This window comes from Lissotriton helveticus, chromosome 1_1 (genome assembly GCF_964261635.1).
Source record: "Lissotriton helveticus chromosome 1_1, aLisHel1.1, whole genome shotgun sequence".
NCBI lineage: Eukaryota > Metazoa > Chordata > Amphibia > Caudata > Salamandridae > Lissotriton > Lissotriton helveticus.
Window position 1 is genome coordinate 2,059,912,838 of NC_136057.1, and position 26,359 is coordinate 2,059,939,196.

The 26,359-nt window shown below is 43.3% G+C and overlaps 1 protein-coding gene across 3 annotated transcripts in view; it reads right to left on the reverse strand.

Moving 5' to 3' along the window:
• DNAJB4 (DnaJ heat shock protein family (Hsp40) member B4) overlaps positions 1 to 26,359 on the reverse strand; it is a 405,595-nt gene that overhangs the window by 109,413 nt on the left and 269,823 nt on the right. For all 3 annotated transcript variants that reach the window (XM_078645006.1, XM_078644996.1, XM_078644988.1), the window contains one exon: positions 23,433 to 24,007. In XM_078645006.1, coding sequence (XP_078501132.1) covers positions 23,433 to 23,891 — 459 coding nt within the window. In that variant the 5' untranslated portion in view covers positions 23,892 to 24,007. The remainder of the gene's footprint in view (positions 1 to 23,432; positions 24,008 to 26,359) is intronic.

The following is a 26,359-nucleotide window of genomic DNA, read 5'->3' on the forward strand; positions in this document are numbered from 1 at the left end:
AATAAATCAAAAAAATAATGAATTCTCTATTGTGCCCTGCTCGAAAGCTGGCCTGGAAAATGTTTAAAAGGAATTTTTCAGTGAAAAGGGATTTTAGTTAAATCAGTACTACTTTTTCGGACAATCTTCCCAAAGAGGGTAGGAAGCATATCGGGCAGTAGCCCTTTACAATATCCACTGTGCAGTGCTTAATTTGAGCCGGTGCTTGCCGGTGCTTAGCACCGGCACTTTTTCCCCAGGGCCGGGTCTACACTCTTGCCTCTGATCAACACACAATATGGGTATACATTGGCTGCGAGCTGCTCACAAAACTCCGAGTAGGGTCCCAGCTTCCCCCGTGAAGAGCTGATCTTGCCAGTGAATGCGTGCTGGTAAAATCATTTCAAATTGGATGCAGCTGCTTGGCGCCCGCTTTTTTACATGCCACATATTACCGCCAGAAAATCAAACTTCCTGGGTCCCTGCCTCGGCGTAGATCACTGTCACATCACATTTTGCAATCGTTCATGAGCTACCAATGAACGATTGCAAACTATATTATTAGCCCGCCCCCTCCCTCCTTGACGAATCTTCAAGTGTGTGCCCACCACACATTCGGACCAATAAGCATTGTTTTTTTAACGCGGCCCGCCCTGAACTGCGCAGCTGCAGGGCTAATCATCAGCAGACGACCGAAGAAAGCAGCATGTTGCGCAGCATGTCTCCTCTAGGATTAATGAAGGCTGTCCGTCCTGGTAAGTGTCAGTCATTATTTTCACTTTGTATCGGGATTCTAATCATTATGGTCTATATTTATCTAAAACATTCACATGGCTCAATATGCTAAATAATATTTTATAGTGTGGGGCCCACGGCTGCTGCTCTCCCTCCGTAGCTGCTGGCTTTTAACTTTTGCAGCAAAATATCTTTTTTAAAGTTAAAAGCCAGCAGCAGCGGAGGAAGAGCTGCAGCCGTGGGCCCCACAGTATAAAATATTATTTATTTAGCATATTGAGCCATGTGAATGCTTTCGATAAATATAACTCTGAGCACTGGTAAACGGCTGATGGCAGAGAAACAAGAATACCTGAACGTGCCACTCGAGGCAAAATTCACGTTCAGGTAGTCTTGTTTTTCTGCTATCCGCTGTGTACCAGTGTTTAGAGTTATATTTGTAAATTCACCCCTAGCCAGGGGAGTGGGGCCCATTTTCTATGCTTACTTATGCCAGGGGTGGGTTGTGCATGTGGGCAAAAGGGGCGGTGTCCTGCCACACAGGAGAGAAAGAGTAGAAGGATAAAACTCACAAGCAGCCCAGTTAAAGGACTGGTTGCTCCATCAGGCGCAAGATGTGTGTGTGGTTTTTTTTTGTAACAGTGCATGCAACTGCACCTGTGCAGAGCGAAATTTTCACTCGCCCCTGAGGCACAAGTGTGAGTGCTGGCATCATTGAAGAGGTATGGCCTATGTTAGTGCCAGTGGTTTGATCGGCACTTGGGCGATATGTTTGTGGCCCTGGGAAACTCGGTGCCATTGGTTTCAATGGTTTGGGGCAGGACAGACCAGCACTTTTTTAATTTTGCTCACAGTTGGTTGGACTTTGTGAGGGGCTGGGGAGGATTCCATGAAGGAGACTGACTCACCGGCTCCTCCCCAGCCCTCCCTAACCAGCAATCAGCAGTAAGTAGACGCTCGCAAGAAGAAATAATTAGTACTCATTTCAACTGTGAGTGTCTTGCTGCCACACGTGAAGTGCACCTAGAGAGTCCCTCTCTCATGGAGTGAGTGCTACAGTCTTGGCTGTAAGGCGTACTGCTGTATGCTAGCTTATTGCACAAAAGCTAGCAATGCCAGCAGTATGTAGTGAGAGTGAGAGAGCACAAGTTTGAAAAAAATGTATAAGTACGCCATATTTACAAGCACGTAGTTAGTTTAAACATGTTTTGCACACGAGTGTTTTATATCCAGGAGTGAAATATACAGAGTGGTTTATATTCAGTAGTGAAATGTATAGAATGTTAAGTAGAGTAACTATAATTATAACGGTGTGAGATTAATGTAGAAATGTTGGAATATATGTGAAAACCTCATGTTCTCATGTTAAAAGAATCATGTCCGAATTAAATGTAACTTTGAAAATCCAGTATTATGTGTAGGCCTTAGGGCAATTCACAGCAAACCTGAACGTGCTGCTAAATTAATGTGAGATAAGGTTGACATGGTTCTTCCAAAATGTACTATTGAACTTAGGGTTAAAAGTATATGCTTTATAGATGTGTTATTTTAGAAACGTATGCTAGTTAAGAATGTTTGCTGTTTAAATCAAGTTAACGTTTTAAGAGTGCAGGGACCTGCTGCATGTAAATCAAGTAGGCCAGAGGAGATAATGTCATGTCGTGTAAATCGTCATGTGCTCGTTAGAGAAGAGGTCGCGAGGTGTCCAGCACCGAGCTTTGAGAGTGTTTTATGACTAAAGATATGGTGGAGTCTGGAATTTGAGGCCCACTGCAGGACGAGCTGTATGCAGGTGCGAGGGTCCTAATCAGCTCGAATGAAAGGGACTTTGTTCAGTGGCGCCTTGCGCAGGCCTGTAGGAGTTTCCAGGAATTTCAGGGGGTATCAGCGCACTGAAGAAGAAGCCTGGGAACCAAGGTCAACTATAACGAGGGTCTTCAAGAGTACCATCATGGAGTTTGCCGCGCAAAGATGTACCACGTGAGGGGCGTCCCAAGGGGCGTTTCTATTGGAAATGTGATTTGGTATTAGGGAAAGCGACCCGGGAGGAGAGCAGAGCAGATGATTTTGGGAGCCTAAGGAAGCGGATGGGTAGGCAGATAGGCTGATCAGGAGAGACCCATTATCAGAGAAGAGACAAAGAGAAGTGCGTGATCTTCTTATGAAGTCACCACGGCTGACACCTAGAGGGTTAAGATCTTGCTAAGTAGGGATGTCATTTAAAATAGTGTAGGGACAGACTAACCTTAATTTTCTTTTCTGTAATGACTTTGAGATTGCAACTTATATCTATTTTGACAACCCTTATGGTCTTTGAGCTTGTACTTATTATTTTGTTCTTCAGACTTAGATTATTCAAGAAGTTCTGTTTATAGTGATACCAATTTACCTTTTGAATCTCATTTTGAGAAGTTTGTATCTTCAGTTATCTTTGACTTTATATTAAATCTTTAAAACTTAAATTTGGTCAGTGGTCATTTAGAGTGTTGTAAGTTCTTAAATTGATTGACTTATTGCGAGATTACCTTTTACTCAAAGACAGGTACCAACGATTCAGTCGACATAGTTTGGGATTTGGTAAGATAATTAGTAACCAGTAATCCCGCGTTAGCAGTTGGTAGCAGAGGATGGTTATCTTCTTGAGGAAGGTAATCTAGAGAGGTTAGTTTACCCCAAGGCCCGAGACGCCGAGAGACGAGCAGCGGAAGAATCGTGTGCCGAAAGGTGCAGACGGTGCGAGAAAAGCAGCAGTATCGGAGAGTGAGTATAAAAAGGGTCATGCGTGAACAGATTGCGGTGTTTTGTGTTGTATTTGTATTGTAGTGTCTTGCGGAGTTGAATGCCTGTAGTGTGAATGAGAGAAGGTTGTGAGCGCGCGCAACCTGGTAAGCTGGTAACCTGGTAAACGGGTGAACTGGTGAAATCTTAAGTTCAGGCCAGAGCTTAAGTGGTTTTGGGTGTATCGAACATCCAGGGTAGTTGTCGACCATAGTACGGAGGTCACGAGGTACCATTGACCGCCTTGGATCCAAGATAGGGGGAGTGTAAGAGTGAGTGTATGAGTAACGGACGCTGGTCGAAAGTTACTGCGTGTGAGTAACCTATCGGAGAAGGCGATTGTCTGGAAGTAAACGGAAAGACATTTCGCCAAGTTAAGGTGACAACTACAGAAAGACTGTGGGCGTACAGTCAAGAAAGGTGATCGCTTGGACGGAAGTAATCATTTTTCAGAGTATGAATGGGATGCGTGCATGACCGAGGAGACGAGCTGAGAAAGGAGGGGAACTGCTGCGAAGGGGGACGGGTGACGTCGGCTAGAGCCGCGCTCTGATTGAGCGGTTGGTGTGACGTTAGCTAGAGCCGCGCTCTGGTTGGGCGGCTAGAGTGACGTCGGAGGAAAGTCGCGTACGGATAGGCCAGTTAGTGAGAACGGGGCTGAGATTGGTGGAATATCATCAGGAAGTAAACGAACGCGGAGAAAGAGCGAAATCATGAAGTGTTTTAAGTGTTTGAAAGGGATTTTTAAACGTAAAAGAAGTGAACATTATTACGGGGAAGAGGCACCGCCGGAGGGTACACCAGCTCATTACATGGCAACGAATGTGGGGCTGCATACGATATTGTGGATTGGGGCTTGGAATAAGCTTACGGAAGGGAATGAGGAAATGCAGTTCCCGAGGTACGGGACGTTTAAATTAGAGGTGTTACATCGGCTAAAAGCAACCATGTCCTCATTGAAACCCTCGCCCAGACCAACACAGTTTGAGGCTCTTAATGCATGGATTAAGGCTGCACACGACCGAAATTTGAACAGGCGTCAACAAAGACTGACGCGATCGGTAAGGGCAGTGCGAGATTCCAAATGGGATGAGGAGGAAAAGCGTTGGAGAGTACAGACTATTGAGGTGGAGAAAATGTATCCGATGAGGGAGGTGTCAGGAGGAGGAAACCTCATGGAAGAAGACGAGGAAAGCGAGTCGGAGGACAATCTGATAAACAGATTGTTAATGGATAGACCACCTCCGAGAGTGGGGTTAATAGAAGATAGAGGGCTCGCAAAGGAAGATGGAAATGACATAGAGGGATATACACCACTCCCTATATCGGAATGGACACCTATTAAAGGCGGAGAAACACCTCCAAACAACACTGTACAGAGTGTAGTGGGAAGGTTTGTGGTGCAGAAAACGCCAACCACAGAAAGGGTTGAGTCTGTGGGATTGCCAGACGCTCTTCAAGTGCCTGTTACCATAGGACCCATAGTTTCGATCTATAATTCTGAGAGAGATAGAGGGGAACAACAAAGGCAATTGGATAGGGAAAGGATTGAGATGGAAAGGAGGAATAATGTGACAAATGCATGGAAACAATTGCCAGGTTCGGTAACATGGAACACCCCATTAGACACAACTGTCGGTCCCAATTCAGAACAGGGAGGTCCGAGAGGACCAATGGATCTAAGGGGACCACGGCCAAGATCTTTTTCAGAGTTAAGAGCTGATTTGAGGGAATGGGACGGGTCCGTAGTATCTCCAAGTAACAGGACAAGAACAGAACCAGAGTGGGAAAGCAGGGGTAACGGGACTGTATCTCATTGTGGGGCCAGCGAAAGCAGTCAGGGCCGGGAAGGCCAAAGTCAAGAGAATAGAGGGGATGCATGTCCTACAAATCAGAGAGAACAGCCGGAACAAAATACTAGGATTGTAGAATGTGAGGAAATGTCCCGTCTCTGGGGGAAAGGAGGAGATGAGGCGGTACGGGCTTTTCAGAATAGGTTTAGGTGCCTTCATCATACACTTGGGGAAGACGTTCAACATTGGAGAAAGGAGAACAGCGATAGGTCCCGCCACGCCTCGAATAATCAGGAATCACAGGGAAGTAGGGAAGAAAGAGGGAGTAATGGAACATCTTACCCTGCATCCCGTGAAACTAGCCAGGATGGGGAGAGGGAGGCTAGGAGGCATGAAGGAGTGTTTCACCACCCACCCCGAGAAGATGGAAAGGCATGGGACTTAGAGAGATGGGAACAGGGGAGGACTCCCTATAATTCACCAATACCTAAACGTAGATCTCGGAGCTGGGATGGGAGAGATGCGGATGGAGGAGCTAAATTGAGTGTCTTGAAAGCTGAAATTAAGGCAAAAAGGCTTGATGTTACTAGTTTAAAATCAGATGTTGATGAGATAATAGATGGAACATTGCCTTTGGAAAGGATAGAATTGTATGAACAGGATGAGTTATTGTTCATGGCAAAGGATATTACTAGGAAAGCTAGAGCGTTTCATGAGAAATTGACTGATTTGGCAGACAGGTATGCCGTGGATTTGTCTAGGACAAGGGCATTACAGAGTAACCACAGATTACAGTACGCAGACCAAGATCTAGATGAGAAGAGAACTACTGGATTAAAAACACACATAAGAGAGCTGGTATCAGGGATAAGAGTGTGGAGGGAACTGGATAAATGGGAAGAAAGGTGGTCGAAAAAGGGCACAGTTAGGCGAAGTACAAATGTGATGACCCCTGAGGGAAGGGTAATGCAGATGGAGGCATTCCCTTTGCGAGAAATATCAAACGGAAATTATGTACATGTGCCCTGGAGTAGAGGAGATTTAGCTGCATTTACCAACTCATTTCCGAAGTTGCGGGACAATCCAGTCGAATGGTATAAACAGGTAGAGAGGTTTGTCAAAATCTCGAAAGTACTGTGGATAGATTTGAACACGTTGTTTGACATCGTGGTCCCATCTGATTTGTGGACCCCGTGCAAGACTAGTGTTGAATGGCCAAATACTGAACCAGTGAGGGATGCTCGGACTAATGGACCGTCCGAGATTGTCATGCAAAAGTACGAAAGGGTAATAGCATGGCTGAAAGATAAGGTACCACCACAGGATATAGATTGGGTAAAGATAGATCGAACAAGGCAAGAACCGAAGGAGACCGTGCATGAGTTTTATGAGAGGCTGCTGAAAACATTCAAGCAATACAGTGGACTAGATGTAATGGATCCCAAAGATATAGGGCAGTTTGTGTCAAAGTTTGTCTTGGGGTTGAGACCTGATATTTGTTTGATGATACAGCAACATTTAATCTGTTGGCAGAACAAACCACTAGATGAGATTTTACGTTATGCGAGGTACTGCAGTGACGAGATAGATTCTAAAGCCAAGAATCTAAAGGAGAAATTGATGGTGGTGCAAATGCAGTCCGCTGGGAAGGGTGGCCAGCAGAAACAGGGGATGGGACGAAAGCCAAACGGTCAGAATAAGGACAATGAGGAAGGGCAGAGACCTAGGATAGACTTTGCCACTTTAAAGAAAACGACAAAGTGTCATCAGTGTCACCAGGTGGGGCATTGGCGACGCGAGTGTCCCTTTAACCCTGAAAATGGAGAGCTAGAAGTAGAAGAACAGGTCCAAGAAGACCCAGTGCAAAAGGTGACAGTCCCAAGCAGTAAGGTGGCCAAAGGGGGGACTTCGGCTCCACGGGCCCAATTCCCACAGCCACCGAAGATAGCAGCTGGGGGAAAGGTCTTTAAACAAATGCCTCTGTTTATCGAGGAAGAAAAGTGTTATTACATTGACCCATTGACAGGACAACGGGTGAGCAGTGAAGAGGATTGTACCCTCGGGGCAGTCCTAGAAGTGGATCAAAGAGGGCCATTTGTTGAGGCAGAAGTGGCAGGGTGTCCCACTACGTTCTTAGTGGACACTGGGGCTACTCGTTCGACTCTGAGATCAGCGGTGGTTCCAGACTTGCCGATGTCAGGGGAAACAATTCAGGTGGTAGGAGTCGCAAATAAAAGAATGACTAGTCCCTTGACAGAACCAGTATCTGTGAAAATAGGAAATCATATGAACGAACATCAGTTTGTGGTTTGTGACTCGAGTCCGGTATGTCTGTTAGGAAGGGATTTGTTATGCAAATTGAATTGCACCATATACTGCACCCCACAAGGAGTGGAGGTACAGACTACCGACGATGATGCTACCTTTAAGGTGGCCAATTCAAAATTCTGTATAGAACTATATCCTACTCTGACTGTAGAAGATCTTCCCCAAGATTTAAGAGATGCAGTGGCGTCAGAGGTGTGGGATTTCACAGGAGAAGATATAGGATTGATTAAAGGGGTAGAACCGGTAAAAATATTGGTAAAACCAAATGTTGAGTTTCCAAGAACGCCTCAATACAAATTGTCACAGGAAACGATTGCAGGAATAAAGCCTGTGATCGAGTCAATGATTCAACAGGGAATACTGAAAGAAATCGTGGGCAGTCCTTGTAACTCCCCGATTATGGGTTTGCAGAAACCTAGCGGGAAGTTTAGGATAGTTCAGGATTTACGAAAAATTAACAACATAGTCGTTTCATGTTGTCCCGTGGTACCGAATCCATCAGTGATATTGTTTCAAATACCATGTCAAGCAGAATGGTTCACAGTGATAGATCTTTGTCAGGCTTTCTTTTCAATCCCATTGGATGAAGAGAGCAGGTATCTTTTTGCTTTTAAAATGGAAGATCGCGTTTTAACATGGTGTCGAATCCCACAAGGATTCACAGATAGCCCATCCATCTTTAATCAGTTGCTGAAAAAGAATCTTGAGAATCTAGTACTGCCACAGAATTCGGTTCTGGTACAGTACATAGATGACCTACTTGTTGCGTCAGAGACAGAGGAAGCTTGTAAAGCAGATTCAATTGCCTTACTGAATCATTTAGCTGAAAATGGACATAAGGTATCTCCGAGCAAGTTGCAGTATTGTTTGACAGAAGTACAGTATCTAGGGCACAGGTTAGAAAAAGGGAAACGTAAGGTGTCCCCGGAGAGGATTGAGGCGATAATGAAAATGAATGCGCCTACAACACAGAGAGAAGTTAGAATGTTCCTAGGAATGGTGGGTTACTGCCGACAGTGGATAGTTAACTTCTCACTGAAAGCAAAGCCCTTACAGAAACTGACGCACAAGGAGGTGAGTGATCCGGTACCATGGGATGAAGAATGTCTGGTGGCGTTTTTACAGCTGAGAGACGATTTATGTCGTGCTCCGGCTCTGGGAATGCCAGATTACGAAAAGTCATTTTCACTCTATTGCTGTGAGAGAGAGGGATGTGCTTTGTCAGTCTTGGCACAGACCCACGGAAATGCCCGTAGACCAGTTGCATATTTTTCGGCTACATTAGATCCAGTAGCCGCAGCGTTGCCCGGATGTCTCAAATCCGTTGCTGCAACGGGTGTCAGCATTGAAAGGAGCGAGAGTATTGTGATGGGACATCCAGTAGTGGTGTATGTACCACATTCAGTTGAATTGCTAATGACCAGGACGAAGACGCAGCATCTGACCAATAGTAGGCTCACGCGCTACGAGCAAGTTATACTTGCCGCAGAGAACGTGACTCTCAGGAGATGCTCTGTCTTGAATCCTGCTACTTTGATGCCATTACCTACTGTAATAGAAGGCGAAGGATGTGAAGACCACGATTGCCTTGATGTGACTGAACTATGCACGAAACCCAGACCAGATATTGTGGATGAGCCATTGTCAGACCCCGATGAAATTTATTTTGTTGATGGCTCATGTTTAAGAGACGATACTGGTCGGTTGAGAGCAGCTTATGCTGTTTGTACCATTACTGGAGTTGTGGAAGCCGCTTGCCTGGAAGGAGTACATTCCGCACAGGTAGCAGAAATTATTGCCCTAACTCGTGCCTGCATAGCAGGAAACGGGAAAAGAGTCACCATCTACACGGACAGCCAATATGGTTTCGGTGTGGTTCATGATTTCGGGCAGTTGTGGTCTCAGAGGGGTTACATGACCTCCTCTGGTTCGCCCATTCGAAATGGAGAATTTGTGCGATTATTGTTAGAAGCATTACAAGGTCCAGTTGACATTGCAATCGTAAAGTGTGTAGCTCATACTAAGAATACAGATTTTGTGTCACAAGGCAACAGATACGCTGATGAAGTCGCACGCTATTGTGCGGAACAAAATTATTCTTTCTCAAAGGTGGAAATAGAAGGTGCAGAAGAAAAGACTGAATTAAGTATGATGTTAGAAACTGTAGACACTTGGGAGGATTTAAGAATAATGCAGGAGAACGCACCTGAAACAGAGAAAAAGGCATGGGAAATAGCAGGTTGTGTGCGAAGTGAAATGGATTTTTGGGTTTCAGCAGATGGGAGAGCTGTGTTACCTGAAGAATTAGCTAATCCCATGGCGAGAGAAATACATGGTCCAGTACATCTAGGAAGGGATGCTATGATGAGAGTGTTTAGGCAAACTTGGTATTGCCCTAAATTTAGAATAGCAGCAGAATCAGTATGTAAGCGATGTGTTACCTGCCAACAACTGAACGTAGGCAAACGAACACCAGTCACACTGAGTCACATTGGGAGGTCGGGGGGGCCTTTCAATAGAATGCAATTAGATTTCATCGAAATGCCAAGAGTCAATCGCCTTAGGTATGTGTTGGTGATTGTATGCGTATTTTCCAGATGGGTTGAAGCGTACCCTACACGTAGGTGCGATACACTCACAGTGGCTAAATTGTTGCTCAGGGAGTTGATACCGCGCTTCGGGGTGCCTGCCTCTTTGGAATCTGACAGAGGAAAACATTTTAACAGCGAAATAGTGAAGATGTTGTGCTCCACACTGAATATCGATCAAAAGCTGCATTGTAGTTATCGACCAGAAGCTTCAGGAATTGTGGAACAAGTGAACGGCACGTTGAAGAATAGATTGGCTAAAGTAGTGGCATCCACATCTTTGAGTTGGCCAGATGCTCTTCCTTTAGTGCTCATGAGCATGCGCAGCACACCTGATAGGAGGACAGGTCTCTCTCCCCACGAGATCCTGATGGGGAGGGCCATGAGACTTCCTACAGTTCCAACTACTGCTCTATTGAATATTACAGATGATCTGATCTTGGATTATTGTAAAGGACTGTCTGACGCCATCCATTCTGTGTCCCTTCAGGTGCATGCGGCTGAAGTTCCAGCATCGAGGAACCTGTGTCATGATCTGAACCCAGGGGACTGGGTCTTAGTTAAAAAACACGTCCGGAAGAACTGCCTAGATGTTCACTGGCGTGGGCCCTTTCAGGTAATCCTGATAACGAACACCGCGGTGAAGTGCGGGGGGCTGCCAAATTGGATCCATGCATCCCATACTAGAAGAGTTCCAGCACCTCTAGAAGGAACAGCTCCCATCCCAGACGAAAGCCCGGAAGTGGAAGAAGAGTCGCAAGAAGGGATTGAGGCAGCTGAGGGGGTGTCAGAAGAAGTTGGGAACGCAACGGATTCAGAAGAAGAGCGAAGGCAGGACGGCAGTGAGACAGAAGACGCAACTGAAGGAGAGAGCAGAAGTGAATACGACTCAGACTCAGATCCGTATCAGAGCGACCAAGAACCAAGTGAGAGGACAAGAAATAGGAGAATAAGGCTTGGAGCTGCCACTTGGCCAACAAGGAGAAGAAGGCTAAGTTTGAGGTCGGCCCAGGAAGAAACGCTTACTCCTATATCCGAAGACTCAGATCCAGAAGAAGATATCCAGGATCAAGCCGAGGAGGGTCTTAGAAGATCAAGGAGGGTGCGAGTGCCTAGTAGAAGATACTCTACTCCCGACTGGACCTACCTCGTTGCAGATGTCTGGGAGACACAGAACAGGGAGGATCAGGGAAGTGGAACTGATCAGAACTGACCCGATCATCACAGTGCAAATAAGGTTTCTACTGCCAGGAGCGGAGACCGAAAGGTTGCTGACACTCAACATCGTTCATCCTGCTCTCCTGAGTGGAATAAGAAAATTGATTTTAGAGACAGTTGAGTTTCCAGTTTGCTGTTCACGATATCCAATATTGGAGGGAACTCTTCTTCGTTTGGAAATGCTTGAGCGAGTAGTAGAAATGCTAGGAGCGCTTATTGTTGTGGATTAATACCATATTGTGAATGTCTTCAAAGGGGCGCAGAACTGGAAAGGTGAAGAAAGTGATCTTGATTAGAACGGACCCCTATGTAATTGTGGATGTAGAACTGATAGTACCAGGAGTGGAAATTGAGAAAACGCTAACTCTCAATTTTGTCCGTCCACTTGTCTTGAGCGAAATAAGGAGAATAATCCTAGAAAAAGTTGACTTTCCATGTTGTGGGACGAACTGCCCAGAACCTGAGGGAATGATACTTCGGATGGACATTTATGAAGACGTAGTGTCACTCCTTGAGTCATACATAACTTCAGACGAAAATAAGACTGTTGAAAAGAAATTGTAAAAACTTGTTGCAAGATAACCTAGCGCCGAGTGGAAGAAGAAAAGTGATAGGGGTTTCATTTTAGTGGATGGAGAAGGGCTAGGGTTGTCTATTTTCTACTGGACTTTGAACTGTTTTGCGGAAACAAATTGTCAAGCTTCCAAGTGTTCAAAGAAAGACATTGCAGGAGAGAAAGACTTTGTTTGAAAAGAAGAGGAAGTGAATGCTGGAAGAAAGTCAAAAACTACACTGTTTGAGAACATGGAGGCTGGCAACCCGAACCGCAGGGCAAAATGTATAGCTGTTACACTTTTAGGAGTAGTGGTTTCTCTTATAATATTAGTGGTAACTGTTTCATTCCTAGCGGGACACGAAGGGGATGAAACCGCAGTTAAGGAGGATAAGGGAGTATCAACACCGAAAACTACCATTATTAAAGAGAAGGGAAACATCAATGAGAAAGACAAAGCATTGTTAGATGCAGAAATAAAAAGGCTTCACACCGATGAATCACAGGGAAATTACAAGTCAAATGCTTATGCTAAATTGCTTTATGAATATGTTGATGCCATGGAAGTGAAGGATTGTTACGTTTGTATGCAATTACCAGCTTCAGTGGAGGAGGGTATCAGATACCATCATCTTCCGTTGACATATGGAATAACGTGCAGTTTATTGTTGAGCATGTTTTATGGACGAGAAGGATTCGAGTATTATTTCTCGAATTTCGACTCGACATTGCCAGAGGTTCCGAATTTCAAGCATTTGAACAAATGGGACTACTACAAAAGCGAAGACAGATTACACAAATGGTTTATTCCATGGAAAACGTTAGATACTTCACATGCTCGAAGGAACAATCTGACTTGTCAAATATCAGAAGTTGAGAAAAAGTTTATAGCACAGGTAGATACTAGATACAGGAGGCAGAAGATTTTGAAAGCATCAGGACAATGGGAAACAGATTGGACCAAATAGGAAAGGGCACATCAAAGAAAAGGTAGTATTGGTCCAATTGCTTTGGATAAGGATAAACGGGGAAAACTGTGCATTCACAGGAGTTACTCATATTATGAAAACTTTTATGTAGGTCAAGTCCATTGTGAACATGCCTTTCAATTGGAGTATTACTCTAAGAACTTTTTGAAAGGGATGCAAGCAATACCAAATGTATATTTTGTATGTGGAAGAAGTGCCTATGTGAAGTTACCAGATAATTGGTACGGATCATGCTATCTGGCTGTTGTCTTCCCTAAAATATATCATGTTGAGAATTTAGACACGCCTAAGAAAGAAATATCAACTAGATGGAAGCGAGGGCTGGGTGCAGCAGAAGTAGTTGGAGATGTACTCGGTGCTGCATTCCCTTTCTTAGGATTGATAATGAATGACATCAAAATTAGGAGGTTAGCTACAGTCGTAGATAGGCTATCTGCTAGTACTGCAAGATCATTGATGCTGATAGAAGGTGAGATGCAATCGATTAGGGCAATGGTTCTTCAGAACCGACTTGCTTTAGATGTTCTGTTAGCAAAAGAGGGAGGAGTCTGTAAGGCCTTAAAGGTCCAGGAATGCTGTACTTACATTCCAGACAATTCAAAACCTCTAGAGAAGTATATACAAAATATCACTGCCATACACTACGAAATTGAGGACCTAGCAAAGGTAAATGTGTGGGAAAAAGTAGGTCATGGAATGGGTAAAGTTGGAAGTTGGTTTGCCAACTTAGGAAAGGGTATCGTTTGGTACATATTGAAACCCATCATCATAATTGTGATTTGTGTAATCACTTTGTGGGGATTGGTGCGTTTGTATCAATGTTATAGAGCAAATAGGTTACAGAGAGCTATGAAGAAACAGGAAGAAGAGTTGACAGCGATGCAGGACACTCAATATAAGAGTCTGAAAGCATTAGAGAGTATGAAAAGAGGTGGAACTGCCCTGTCTTCACTTTAAAAGGTTCTACATTTTTAGTGTCTTGGTGATGATGACCCCTGAAGGTCATCAAAGGGGGGACTGAGAGAGCACAAGTTTGAAAAAAATGTATAAGTACGCCATATTTACAAGCACGTAGTTAGTTTAAACATGTTTTGCACACGAGTGTTTTATATCCAGGAGTGAAATATACAGAGTGGTTTATATTCAGTAGTGAAATGTATAGAATGTTAAGTAGAGTAACTATAATTATAACGGTGTGAGATTAATGTAGAAATGTTGGAATATATGTGAAAACCTCATGTTCTCATGTTAAAAGAATCATGTCCGAATTAAATGTAACTTTGAAAATCCAGTATTATGTGTAGGCCTTAGGGCAATTCACAGCAAACCTGAACGTGCTGCTAAATTAATGTGAGATAAGGTTGACATGGTTCTTCCAAAATGTACTATTGAACTTAGGGTTAAAAGTATATGCTTTATAGATGTGTTATTTTAGAAACGTATGCTAGTTAAGAATGTTTGCTGTTTAAATCAAGTTAACGTTTTAAGAGTGCAGGGACCTGCTGCATGTAAATCAAGTAGGCCAGAGGAGATAATGTCATGTCGTGTAAATCGTCATGTGCTCGTTAGAGAAGAGGTCGCGAGGTGTCCAGCACCGAGCTTTGAGAGTGTTTTATGACTAAAGATATGGTGGAGTCTGGAATTTGAGGCCCACTGCAGGACGAGCTGTATGCAGGTGCGAGGGTCCTAATCAGCTCGAATGAAAGGGACTTTGTTCAGTGGCGCCTTGCGCAGGCCTGTAGGAGTTTCCAGGAATTTCAGGGGGTATCAGCGCACTGAAGAAGAAGCCTGGGAACCAAGGTCAACTATAACGAGGGTCTTCAAGAGTACCATCATGGAGTTTGCCGCGCAAAGATGTACCACGTGAGGGGCGTCCCAAGGGGCGTTTCTATTGGAAATGTGATTTGGTATTAGGGAAAGCGACCCGGGAGGAGAGCAGAGCAGATGATTTTGGGAGCCTAAGGAAGCGATGGGTAGGCAGATAGGCTGATCAGGAGAGACCCATTATCAGAGAAGAGACAAAGAGAAGTGCGTGATCTTCTTATGAAGTCACCACGGCTGACACCTAGAGGGTTAAGATCTTGCTAAGTAGGGATGTCATTTAAAATAGTGTAGGGACAGACTAACCTTAATTTTCTTTTCTGTAATGACTTTGAGATTGCAACTTATATCTATTTTGACAACCCTTATGGTCTTTGAGCTTGTACTTATTATTTTGTTCTTCAGACTTAGATTATTCAAGAAGTTCATGTTTATAGTGATACCAATTTACCTTTTGAATCTCATTTTGAGAAGTTTGTATCTTCAGTTATCTTTGACTTTATATTAAATCTTTAAAACTTAAATTTGGTCAGTGGTCATTTAGAGTGTTGTAAGTTCTTAAATTGATTGACTTATTGCGAGATTACCTTTTACTCAAAGACAGGTACCAACGATTCAGTCGACATAGTTTGGGATTTGGTAAGATAATTAGTAACCAGTAATCCCGCGTTTGCAAGAGTGAAAGCAGTTTTAATGAGCCTGCCTTCAGTTCTGCCATAGGACCTGGACTCGGTTTCACTTTCCTTTCTAGCCACAGTAAAAAGAATACATTTTGAAGGACCGGATGAGTTGGTGAGCCCAGTAATGACAGAAGGTACAGTTGTATTACTTCCCTTTTTGTTTTTCGACATTAAAGCTGGCTAAAAGGGGCACAGAATTTTTTTATATCAGAAGTCGATAAGATAAATACCTCTGGGTTGAAATGTCTCTTAATGGAGCGGCATCTCTGCAGTTTACTTGACCTAGAATGGAAGTTAAGGAGCCAAACGGTGCTGTCTGTGGAATGCACAAGACCTAGAACGTTAACTGCACACATTCAAAATCGATGAGGTATTTACGCCCCAACACCTTAAAATTTCACCAGCCACCACTGATGCCAATGTTGAATTCCATTGATTTTAAACATTTTTGGAGGGTGAGGATGTTTTTCTCGGCGGGAGATCCTTTTGTAGACTATAAAAGGTATTTTGCCTGTTAGGACAGTAAGGATGAGAACACAGAAGGTGGTAGCTCGAAATGATGGCGAGCTTCCTGCAGAGACTGCTAAAAGAGAGCGGGAAATGCCTGCCTTTGAAAGGCAGAGACATGGAGGGCCCAGTAGTAAAGGAAAGCAAAAGTCAACTCGACATCATTGGGCCACCATTTGGGGACAGAAAAAAGGAACAGTTGGGACATAAAGTGAGCAAACCTAATTTTGCCATTAACTTGCACTCAATCGGAGCAAATAAAGCTGCTTTCTTGAATATACACATTAAACTCCCACCTAATAGGAAGCTCTGATCCATGATATCTAAGCCCTTCATTTTGACATCATAAGTGCAGCGATTTTTTTCCTCCTCTTTTCACTGTACTTTCCCATTGCAGACTCTCCTTCAAGGGTCGGACTGGCCTAGGGGGCAATCAGGTCGTGCCTGATGGGCTGGTGTGTATGGGCCAATTTTTGGGCTCTTTGTGGGCCAGTTTTATGGTCTGGTGGGCCTGTTATTTTCAGGCCTGGTCCAATTCTGCCCCCTCTGCATGGAAAGATGCTCTCAACGAAGTGTTAGTATTTAAAAAGCAGTTATAAAATTAAACAACAAGTATCACCTCTAGTAAGTTAATCTACCTAATGAACAAGTCCATGTAAGCAAAAAACAACTAGTTGGTTTACTAAAGCATGTTTAAGCTGTTAGCACGGAGTGTGCATCTCAATGGTCCCTCAAAAGGGAGTCTGATGGTGTTCGTGATAGTCACAGGTGGGCCAGGTATGCAAACTTCACACTCAAAATTGAGCAAGTTGTATTTCGCTCAGTTCACAAAGTATGATGACTTTACCAACTGTGCCTTACTTCGTTTGAGGAACTTTTCCATGTTGAAAAAGGTTTTGGAAGAGAATTTTCAAGTTAAAAGTGGGATTCTGTAGGCCAAATTTAATGGACAACTGTGTATACTTTGGGCCAGTAGCTAAAAGGTTCAAAGTTTTAAAAACAATATAACATAGTTATGGAGGGAAACCTTTGTGGCATTGCACACCGGGAAATACCTCGTCAGTAATGGGGGCGAAGTGAGCTTCAGATTGTCACACAATCATGCTGGGATATCATGTTAATTATTATATGAGGAGCTGGCATGAGGAGGGCTTAAGTTCCGGTGAAAAGGTAGAGGAATGCGGATTGTGAGGGATATCAATGCCCCACTATGCATTTCCAGCAGAAACCCTATTGGCGAGATCCAACTAGGACTTGAAACGTGTAGCCTGTTCTGGTGACTCTCACTAGTTCAGTCTGCAAATATGGGTCAGCTCGGTCCCTGCTGCAGAGGGCGTGATCTCCGATGGTGTTCAACCCTGTTCATACAGACTGTGATACCTTCTGAAGTGTGGTGCTTTTGATATGGATGGTGGATTGTGGTGCTCTTGATATGGACCCTACTCCTAACCTGCAGGCCTCTTACTGAATGGGACCCCTCTCTGTAGTCTCTTAGGTACAGATTCTGACTGTGATACTCACCTCGCTGTGGAATCTGATATTGACTTTGAGACTCTCCATGCCAGCAGGCCTTTCATAGAGACTGTGTGTGATGATACCATCATACTCTGCAGGGACTCTGATAGGGACTGTGATCGCATACCAGTCTGCTGTAGTTCAGTTCCATGACCATCCTCGTGTAAGGGGCGCAGGTATGGACTCCCAGACTCTTCTACTGTGAGGTGCACCCACCATAGCATGGAGGATGTCTGATAGTAAGTAGCAAAACACTGTACTTCGCAGCACATCAACACCCCTAAACTGATGATCTCTAAATAGTGTGAAATTCCTTTAGGACTGTTGAACGTATTTAACAGATTAATACCTTTAGCTTGCAAGCACTTGTTGGCTGCCTTCAGAATATTTCATTTTGTACTTTCTGTTGAAATCAATTAAATTGAAGAGGTGTGCATTTTGCTGTGAAAATGATTAATATAATTACACAATTTCCATTATCCTTATCTTGGCTGTCTCATGTATAGATTGCTCTCACAAATTATCATTTTCTACAGCATGTAAAATAAAAAGTAGACCGTAGAGGAGCTTGCACTAAACATGTAAAACAACCCTTTAAAGTTTGCTCAAGGCTACCTCTTCCCTTTACAGTGTGCGCATGTCACATTCACTTGAGAGGTTTGGAATGCCACAATACCTGCAACGAGCACACATTTAAATGGTACGCATCTGTGATGTATGTATTGAGTTCTGAATCTTATATAGTTTTGATATTCTTCTGATCATTACTGACTCTGAGAGAGTGCCAGTGCCAGACATACACTCCAGGCTGCAGTGGCACATGGACTTGAAGGGGCAAGTGATAGAGGCCTATTTGTCATACTTGCACTGGTGACCTTTGCAGCATTGTAATGCAACTGATGTCTTCTCCACTTGTTAGATGCCATAGTGGGGCTGTCAATACACTGTTGGCTTTCTTTATAGATCTCATCTGTATTTCTCAAGGAAAGTAGGTCTCAATACAGTCTGTTGTTAAACTCCTTATCTATTCTGTGAGAAGTATTTGTGCGTGTGTGTGTGTGTTGGATGACATTATAAGTTGCCTCTTCCAGATTTCATACAATGCTCAATCCGCCAGGCAAAGCTTTAAGCCGCGTTCCGCAGATTTAGTTAGAAGAGTAATCTAGATACTTCCTGTTCACCTTCTTTGCCTTTTATTTCAAGAAATGCTTTGCTGGGTCTGGTTCATTAGTTAGCTAATATATCCACTCCAGAAATCTGTGTTTGATCTCTGTCATAAACATAAATAATGGTGTGGCACCCGGTCTTTTCTCTTTCTGAGGTCGATAAAATTAGTGCCATTGAGTTGGATAACAATATTTTTAATTCGGTTTTAAGGCCCCCTCTGGTGAGTATGTGCTTTACAAACATACATGGTGTGATAAGGACACAAATGTATTTCAATCTTTTGTTTTTCAATTTCTTTGCAATATTACATTGACAGTATTCCCTCTGCCTCTCTTTCACCCAGTAATTTTCATACTCGTATCCATTCCCATGACCTCCTTTCTTTCCTTCGTCCCACCTATTGCCTTTCCTTTTTCTCTTCCTCAGCACCTCCATTCACGCCTTCTTTCCTCTTTCCATTCTCGCTTCCTTACACCCTCATTCATTCCCCATCCCTTGGTACATTTCTTCCTTCTTCCTCCATTCGTTCCTTACTTTCTTTTTTTCCTGGTCCTTCCTTCACCCCGTCTTTAATTTCTTACTCTCATATCCTCAACCCTTTCTTCGGCTTTGATTCATCCATCACACATCATTTGTTTCCTTTCTCCCTCTGTCCCTTCATTTCTTTCTTTCACATTATTTTCTTATTCCCTTCTTCTGTAATCCATTAGTTATTTCCTCACACCAGTACTCCCTTTCCTGCCTGCATTGTTGCTGCTTTCTGTAATATATTCCTTCCTTCATCCCTTCCTATCTTTTAAACAGCACAGCACAAGCACATTCTCTTTAGTTTGTAAAGCTGCCTCAAATACTCAAATGTCCTTTCCTAAAGCTGCATTTTGAGATTTACAAACATTCCCTAATTGTAGTTCACTTTTAAGTTATTCTCATAGGCATTCAATGTTTTATATTGTTATGTTATATTGAATTGTATAGTGCACTAATGACCCGAGAGAGTATCCACGCACTTGGGCAGGTATGTAGATGTGAGGCGCCAAGGTGCTTATGTGAAGAGCCAGGCCTTCAGCTTCTTGTGGAACTCAAGGAGTGAGGAAGCAACTCTGACGTGTTGAGGCTTGTGGATGTGGGTGGAGTCATTAAACGAAGTGGGCGGGGCCACTTGACGAAGTGGGCGGGCTGGGAAAGCGGGCGTGTCCTCCTAAACAAATTAGAGCACCTGCACTTAATATTTTACAAATTAAGCACTGCCACTGTGGCTGATAGTATTTTGAGAAAAAGCTTTACTCAAGCCAGGCTTTTGGTACTATGGTGAAGTCAAATGAGCTGTTAAATAATTTAACCCACTGTTGCTCCTGAAAAGGACAAAGCATGTTTATAATGAGGGCCGGGCAGAAGTCACCTGGAGAGCTGGATGTCAGCAATTAAAATTCCTTTAGCAAATATGTGAGTATAGTCAAGGCTATAGACTCTTGTTCAACTTCTGGATGAGTTTTAGTGATTTTTTTCAAAGAAATAGGAGATGTTGTCTCAGAGCTGGAGGAATAGCTTAATAGTAACTTGACATATTTTGGGAGACAGTAAGTTGGCAGTTATATGAAACAGCTACTTCGTCAGTTTGGGGTGTACAGAATTCTCTTATAGAAATGATGAGATATAGCTTGCCCATTCCAGTGTTTATATGGGGCCTCTAATAAGAGGAGATGACTTTACCCTCTAAAACATAGTATTTCCTCATTTTGTGGCTGCCTCACAGACCTCTACCTCGTGTTAGACTGATTTATCTGAGAACCAAGGGTTCTTTGAACTTCTAGATATTAATGGTTTGTTTCACTGTAGTGCTAGGGGCAGTTAATCCAAGGTGATGTATGTGAATCAATGAAATCAAGGGAGAAGGAAAACTAAGAACCCACATTGGAGGAAATCAAACCATGGAAAAGCAAGTTTAAGGAATGACAATTTAAGAAAACATTTGAAAGGAAAGATATTTTTAGGGAAAAATCTAAATTACATTAAATTTGGGTGGAGTTTAGGACTACTGTGGAGTTTTTGAGCTAAGGGATGAGTAATGTTTAGGGTGATGAGGGTTTTTAGGGGTCAGGAATAATTGGAGTTCAGACATAGAAAGGGGTATTTAGGGTTCAGAAATGGGTGGACCGTAGGGGTGTTGAGGGGTTTTAGAGTCCATGGATGGGCAGAGTATAGGTCTGGTGAGAGTTTTTAGGGTTCAATTATTGGGTGCAGCTGGGGTGGTGAAGAATTTTCAGGATACGTGGGGGTTGGAATTTAGGGTGGTGAGAAGTTTCAAGGATTCAGGGATGGATGGAGTTTAGATGTAGAAAGGGTTTTTAAGTGTTCAGGGATGAGTAGTTTTGGGTGACGAGGAGTTCTTAAGGGGCACTAATTGCTGGTGTTTAAGGACGGTGAGGATTTTAGGGGTCAGGGATGGGTAGAGTGTGGCTGTTCTGAGGTGTTTTAATGGGTGGGTGGGATTTAGGCATAAAAAGGGAGTTCAGGATTGTGAGTGATTTTATGGTTCAGGAATGGTGATTTTTTGGGATAGAAATGGCTTTTAGGCTTCAGAGATGAGTGTATTTTAGGTGTGGTGAGGGATTGTAGGGGAGCAGGAAATGATGGTGATTAGGGGTTGGGAGTGGTCAGCAATGCAGGGTATTTACATGTGGTGATGTGCCAGCGAATTAAAAGCATCCAAAGTAATTGTTTGACAATATAAAATATATAAATATGAAATAATGTCCCCTGAAGTAAATCACTTAAATAAATACTCGGCTAAAACTGTTTCTGAGAGTAAGACCTGCAACCACTGCATTTGCACTTAGAAAAAAAAACATTCAAACCAATTTTGACCAAAAAGACATTCTATGAATTGATTTCTATGAAAAGGTAAATGCCATTCAGTCCATTAACCAGTTTAGATTAAATGGTTTCTCTGAAATAGTATTCCATGAATTCATTTTCTATGAAATCACATACAACCTATCCAAGGCCCTGGTAATATTTAAATGCAGAGACTCCAATATGGCTTTTTTTTCAGTGGCTATGATAATTACAAGTGTTTCAAGGTTCATGTTCCCTCAGTCAAATAACCCCTCCTGCTCCGAAAATAATATATAACACACATACACATACATATGCACATACATACACAAAAACAGGTTTTCTCTACACAGTGAAAGTTATTTTCCATAAAGTCAAACCACTAACTCTTCAAGTTCATGCAGTTTGGGATGATACTTTCCTCTTTCCCAACTTGAAAACACACTTTCGCCAAAATGTTGTTTGTATATACTTACAAGTGTATCTATGCTGACAAACTATCTGCAAATATGTTGTGAATCTTACAAAGGCTTGATTATTTCGGAATTTTACAAAAGGTTTGCCTGATGAAATCATCTGTCACCCCTATCTTTTTCTTTTCCCACCCATATCTGAACCATGTAAAACAGGAAGGCACGTCAGTTTGGCAGACATTTGGCAAAATTTCTGCCTGCAAATCCTGATTCTGTTCATCAGGATTTCTCATTTAGATGGGGAGATGCGCTCTTTTATGTTTGTATGCTAATGGTCTCTTTGAAGCTTACCTCATCTCTTATGATCCGGCTTCTTTATGCTACATAAATCAAGAATATAAATACAAAATACATTAAAAAAAATAAGCTTGTGTTTCGTTCAGCACACTTTTAAAGCAAGCTGTCATTGTTTGAAATGATATGTCCTGAGGGGGGTCTGACATTTGAGCACACAGAGGACAGCCTGGCAGTGAATGAGACAGGCAAGAGAAAATTGGGGGTGGGGTGAAACTATTGACAGTGTATCTCATGACCATATGCCCTAGAAATCTGTGATAGCAGCTCTTGGTCCCACCACTGTGTGTTAAGATGTCCTACAGTTGACAAAGGAAAAAGCGAGACATAGGAATAACATGTTTAATTTAGGAACAAAGGGCTGGATGTAGGTAGCCAAATACCGGTCGGTAACGGCCGATTTCGGCCGTTACCGACCGGTATTTGGCTTTTGACATGTAGGTGGCTCGGATTTTACAGAATCGGTATATTTACCGATTCGGTAAATTTACCACTTCGGTATTTTTCCGAATCGGTAAATATACCGATTCTGTTAATCCATATGTAGGTGGCACAGTTTGCAGTGCCACAGGCTCTTAGGATTTCTTATTTTACCACCCAATCCTATTGGGTGGTAAAATACCGAATTCCAGTGTACGTGCACATCTGTGCATGTACACCTATGCCATGTGACACACAGACATGCCCTTAGGGCATGTCTGTGTGCCACATGGCACACAAGCCTGCAATTGGGGTGCTGCCAGGATTCGGTATTTACCGAATCGGTAAATACCGAATCGGTATTTCCCATTGATTCCTGTGGGCTTTAAGGCCCATAGGAATCAATGGGAAATACCGATTCGGTATTTACCGAATCGGTAAATACCGAATCTTACCGATTCGGTAATTGCAAAATAAAAATTACCTACATCTGCCTGCTTCCTATTTACCTACTCTTAAATACTGATTCGGTATGATTCGGTATTTAAGAGTAGGTAAATCGGAATTACCTACATCTGGCCCAAAGACATTATAATTAAAATATTGTACAATCTGTTCCTGAGTCACTTGTGTTTCATGTTTAGGACAGGCAACCACAAAGATTAACGCCGTAGCCAAGGACAATAATGTTTAATTAATTTTATTACAGCACTTTTCCGCTTGTACCCAATATTATCAATTTAAATATTATCAACTTACCTCCCTGAGGCTTATTTGTACGTGGTAGATAATGTTTGAGCCATCTCTCTTAAAGTGTGCGTGTGGCTTATCTTTAATGACAAAAACAATATCTGCTGGGATGGTGTTGGGTAACTCATCACCTTCATTTGGGAACGTTATCTTGGTACCTTCCTTCCATCCTTTTCTTATTTCAATTGTGATAATTTTGTCCTCTGTTCGGATCGTTCGTCCATCTGGGTTTATCCTCTTCCTGGAAATTTTCATGCGTTTAGTACCGCCATTGTATATCTCCTCCAATGATACTCTCAGTTCATGAACAATGGGAGGGTCTTGCTTGCGTCGGAGTTGGCCACCCACTTGATTTCTTTCTCTAGGAAATCCATTCATGCTGAAACTACTGAAGGCACCAAAGGGATCTACATCCACTTCCATATCCTCATCATCCCGGCGACTTGGCATCCTGCGCCCAAAGAACATCTCAAAGGGATTTGCTCCTCCAAAAAAAGCTGCAAATGTGGCATGTGGATCACCATGAAAAGTGTACTGGAAGCTACCACCTTGTCCATCGGATCCTCCAGCTCCTCCTTTCAGTCCTAAAAGATATAAAAACACAAACATTTAACAATCGATACATTCAGGGAAAATATTTTTGACAATTTTGTGTCATTCAAAAAATCAACCATTGGAATTCTTCCACAGGAAAGGGCTAGAGGATTTTTAGCATATGGCCTGCATTGTACCATGAACTACCTGTACTTAGTGAATACTATGAATACTGTAATTCTTACTGTTAGAAATGGGTGTCTCTAGTAGGCAGAGGTATGTACCTTTTTTCCAAGTAGGGACCCTTCTTTATAGTCAGGGTAAGGGAGTTACACTCCTAAAATAACCCCTGCTCACTCATTGGGAGCTTAGCACAAGCAGTCCGGCTTACCTCAGAAGCAGTGTTTAAAGCATTTGCACATAACCAACAGTAATACAGTGAAAACAATACAAAAGGACACCACACCAGTTAAAACATTTCCAATATTTTTATATATCCAAAACAAGATCAAAAGGATAAATATCCAACATGCTGTTACTTAAAAATATGCACTTTGCAAGAATACTTCAGGATTGCAAAAATAACTTGAAAACACAGTTCTTCCTAGTCAGTTGCTCTGTTTGGGGCTACTAAGGTGTTGTAAATACCAGAATCCACCAGTTCCGTCTGACTGTGTCGTTCAGGAGCATCGACAGACTCGTAAACAGTTCCTTTTGTGTTGCGGCTGACACGTTGGTGCGGGCCGATTGTGACAATCATCGCGGTTGCCATGTGAAACGTATAGGTGAGGCGTGCAGTGCCCTGAAGTCGTGGTACAGGCAGCAGCTCAGTGACAGTCGTCCAGCGGCATCGGTGAGACAAGGGCTGCGGTGCAGAGTGAAGGCAATGCTCGTTGGGGTGCTGACAGATCACGGTGCAGGTGACAGAGCCTTTTTTGGGAAGCTAACATCGGTCGGTCCGGACTGCGGTGTGGGATTTGGCGGCACGTCGTGAAACTTACGAGCAATGCTCCAATCCAAGATGCAGTCACGGTCAGCGTGCAGCGACGGCGTTGATGAGACCAGGATGGCAAAAATGAAGTGAGACGGTGCTGAGTGCGGTGCCCACGGGTCACGGTGCAAGCAGCTGCTTGGTGGCGCCGGTCGTCGGTGAGACCAGGATTGCGGTGCCAGATGCAAACGGTGCTCTCTGCAGTGCCGTCAGGACACAGAGCCAGCGTCAGAGTGGGTTGTTTTTCCCTTCTCTGTGGCAACTGAAACAACAGTTCTAGAAGCAGTACCCATAGGTTGGTGAAGTCTTTGCAGTCCCTGAGAATTCAGAAGAAGAGGCAAGCTCTACTTAAAGCCCTTGGAGATACTCAACACAAGTAAAGACAGTTCAGTCCAGTCCTTTCACTGCCCAAGGCAGAAGCAGCAATTGCAGGTCAACCCAACAAAGCAACCACACAGCAAAGGGGCAGTACACCTCCTGGCAGCTCTTCCAGCTCTTCTTCTTGGCAGGTTCCTTGATTCCAGCGAGTTCTAAAGTTCTGGGGTCTGGGCACCAGTATTTATACTCAAACTTCCTTTGTTCTCTCAGGCAGAGAGTGTCCGTGCTTAGTCCAAACCAGTTTGGTCCTCTCTGGCCCAACTTCCCAGCAGAAGGCGGTGACAGCAATGTCCAAGGTAGACAGGGCCTATTCAGGTGCAAGGGTAATCTTCTCCCCCCCACTCTAAATGCAGACCATGCCTATTCAGGTGCCACTGAACACTCCTCCCATTAGTCTGAATGCAGACCAGGCCTATCCAGGTGCTAATAAAAACTCCTCCCACTACCATGAATGCATCCCAGGTCTATTCAGACCAGCCCTGACTCATTCAGGAAAGGCAGGACACACATCAACCCCCCCGTCCAGTGGCTTTCTGAAAGAATGCACATCCCCAGCCCCTGCCACTCCAAAGCCAGATAGTTAATCCACAAACTCAGCAGAGGCATACAGAATGGCTAAGCAAGAAAATACCTACTTTCTAAAAGGTGTTATTTTCAAACACAGAACATAAAAATCATCTTTACTAAAAGATGCATTTTTACATTCTGAGTCCAAGAAACTTCATTTCCCTATCTTGTCCCAACGGGAAATTATGCTTATAATATGTGTAATAATATAATGTTATAAGTGAAATTCCCTTTCTACCCTATAGGACAGATCGCCTCACCATCGTGAAAAATTAAATGCACTGTAGTTCACTAGCAGGACATGCCACACACATCAGTACATTTCCTACCTTTAACATACACAGCACCCTTCCCACAGGGGTACCTTGAGCCTACCTTAGGGGTGATATATATGAAAGAAAAGGGAAGATTAGGGCCTGGCAAGTGGGTTACAAACTGAGGCCAGATCCTGTAGTGGCAGGTCTGA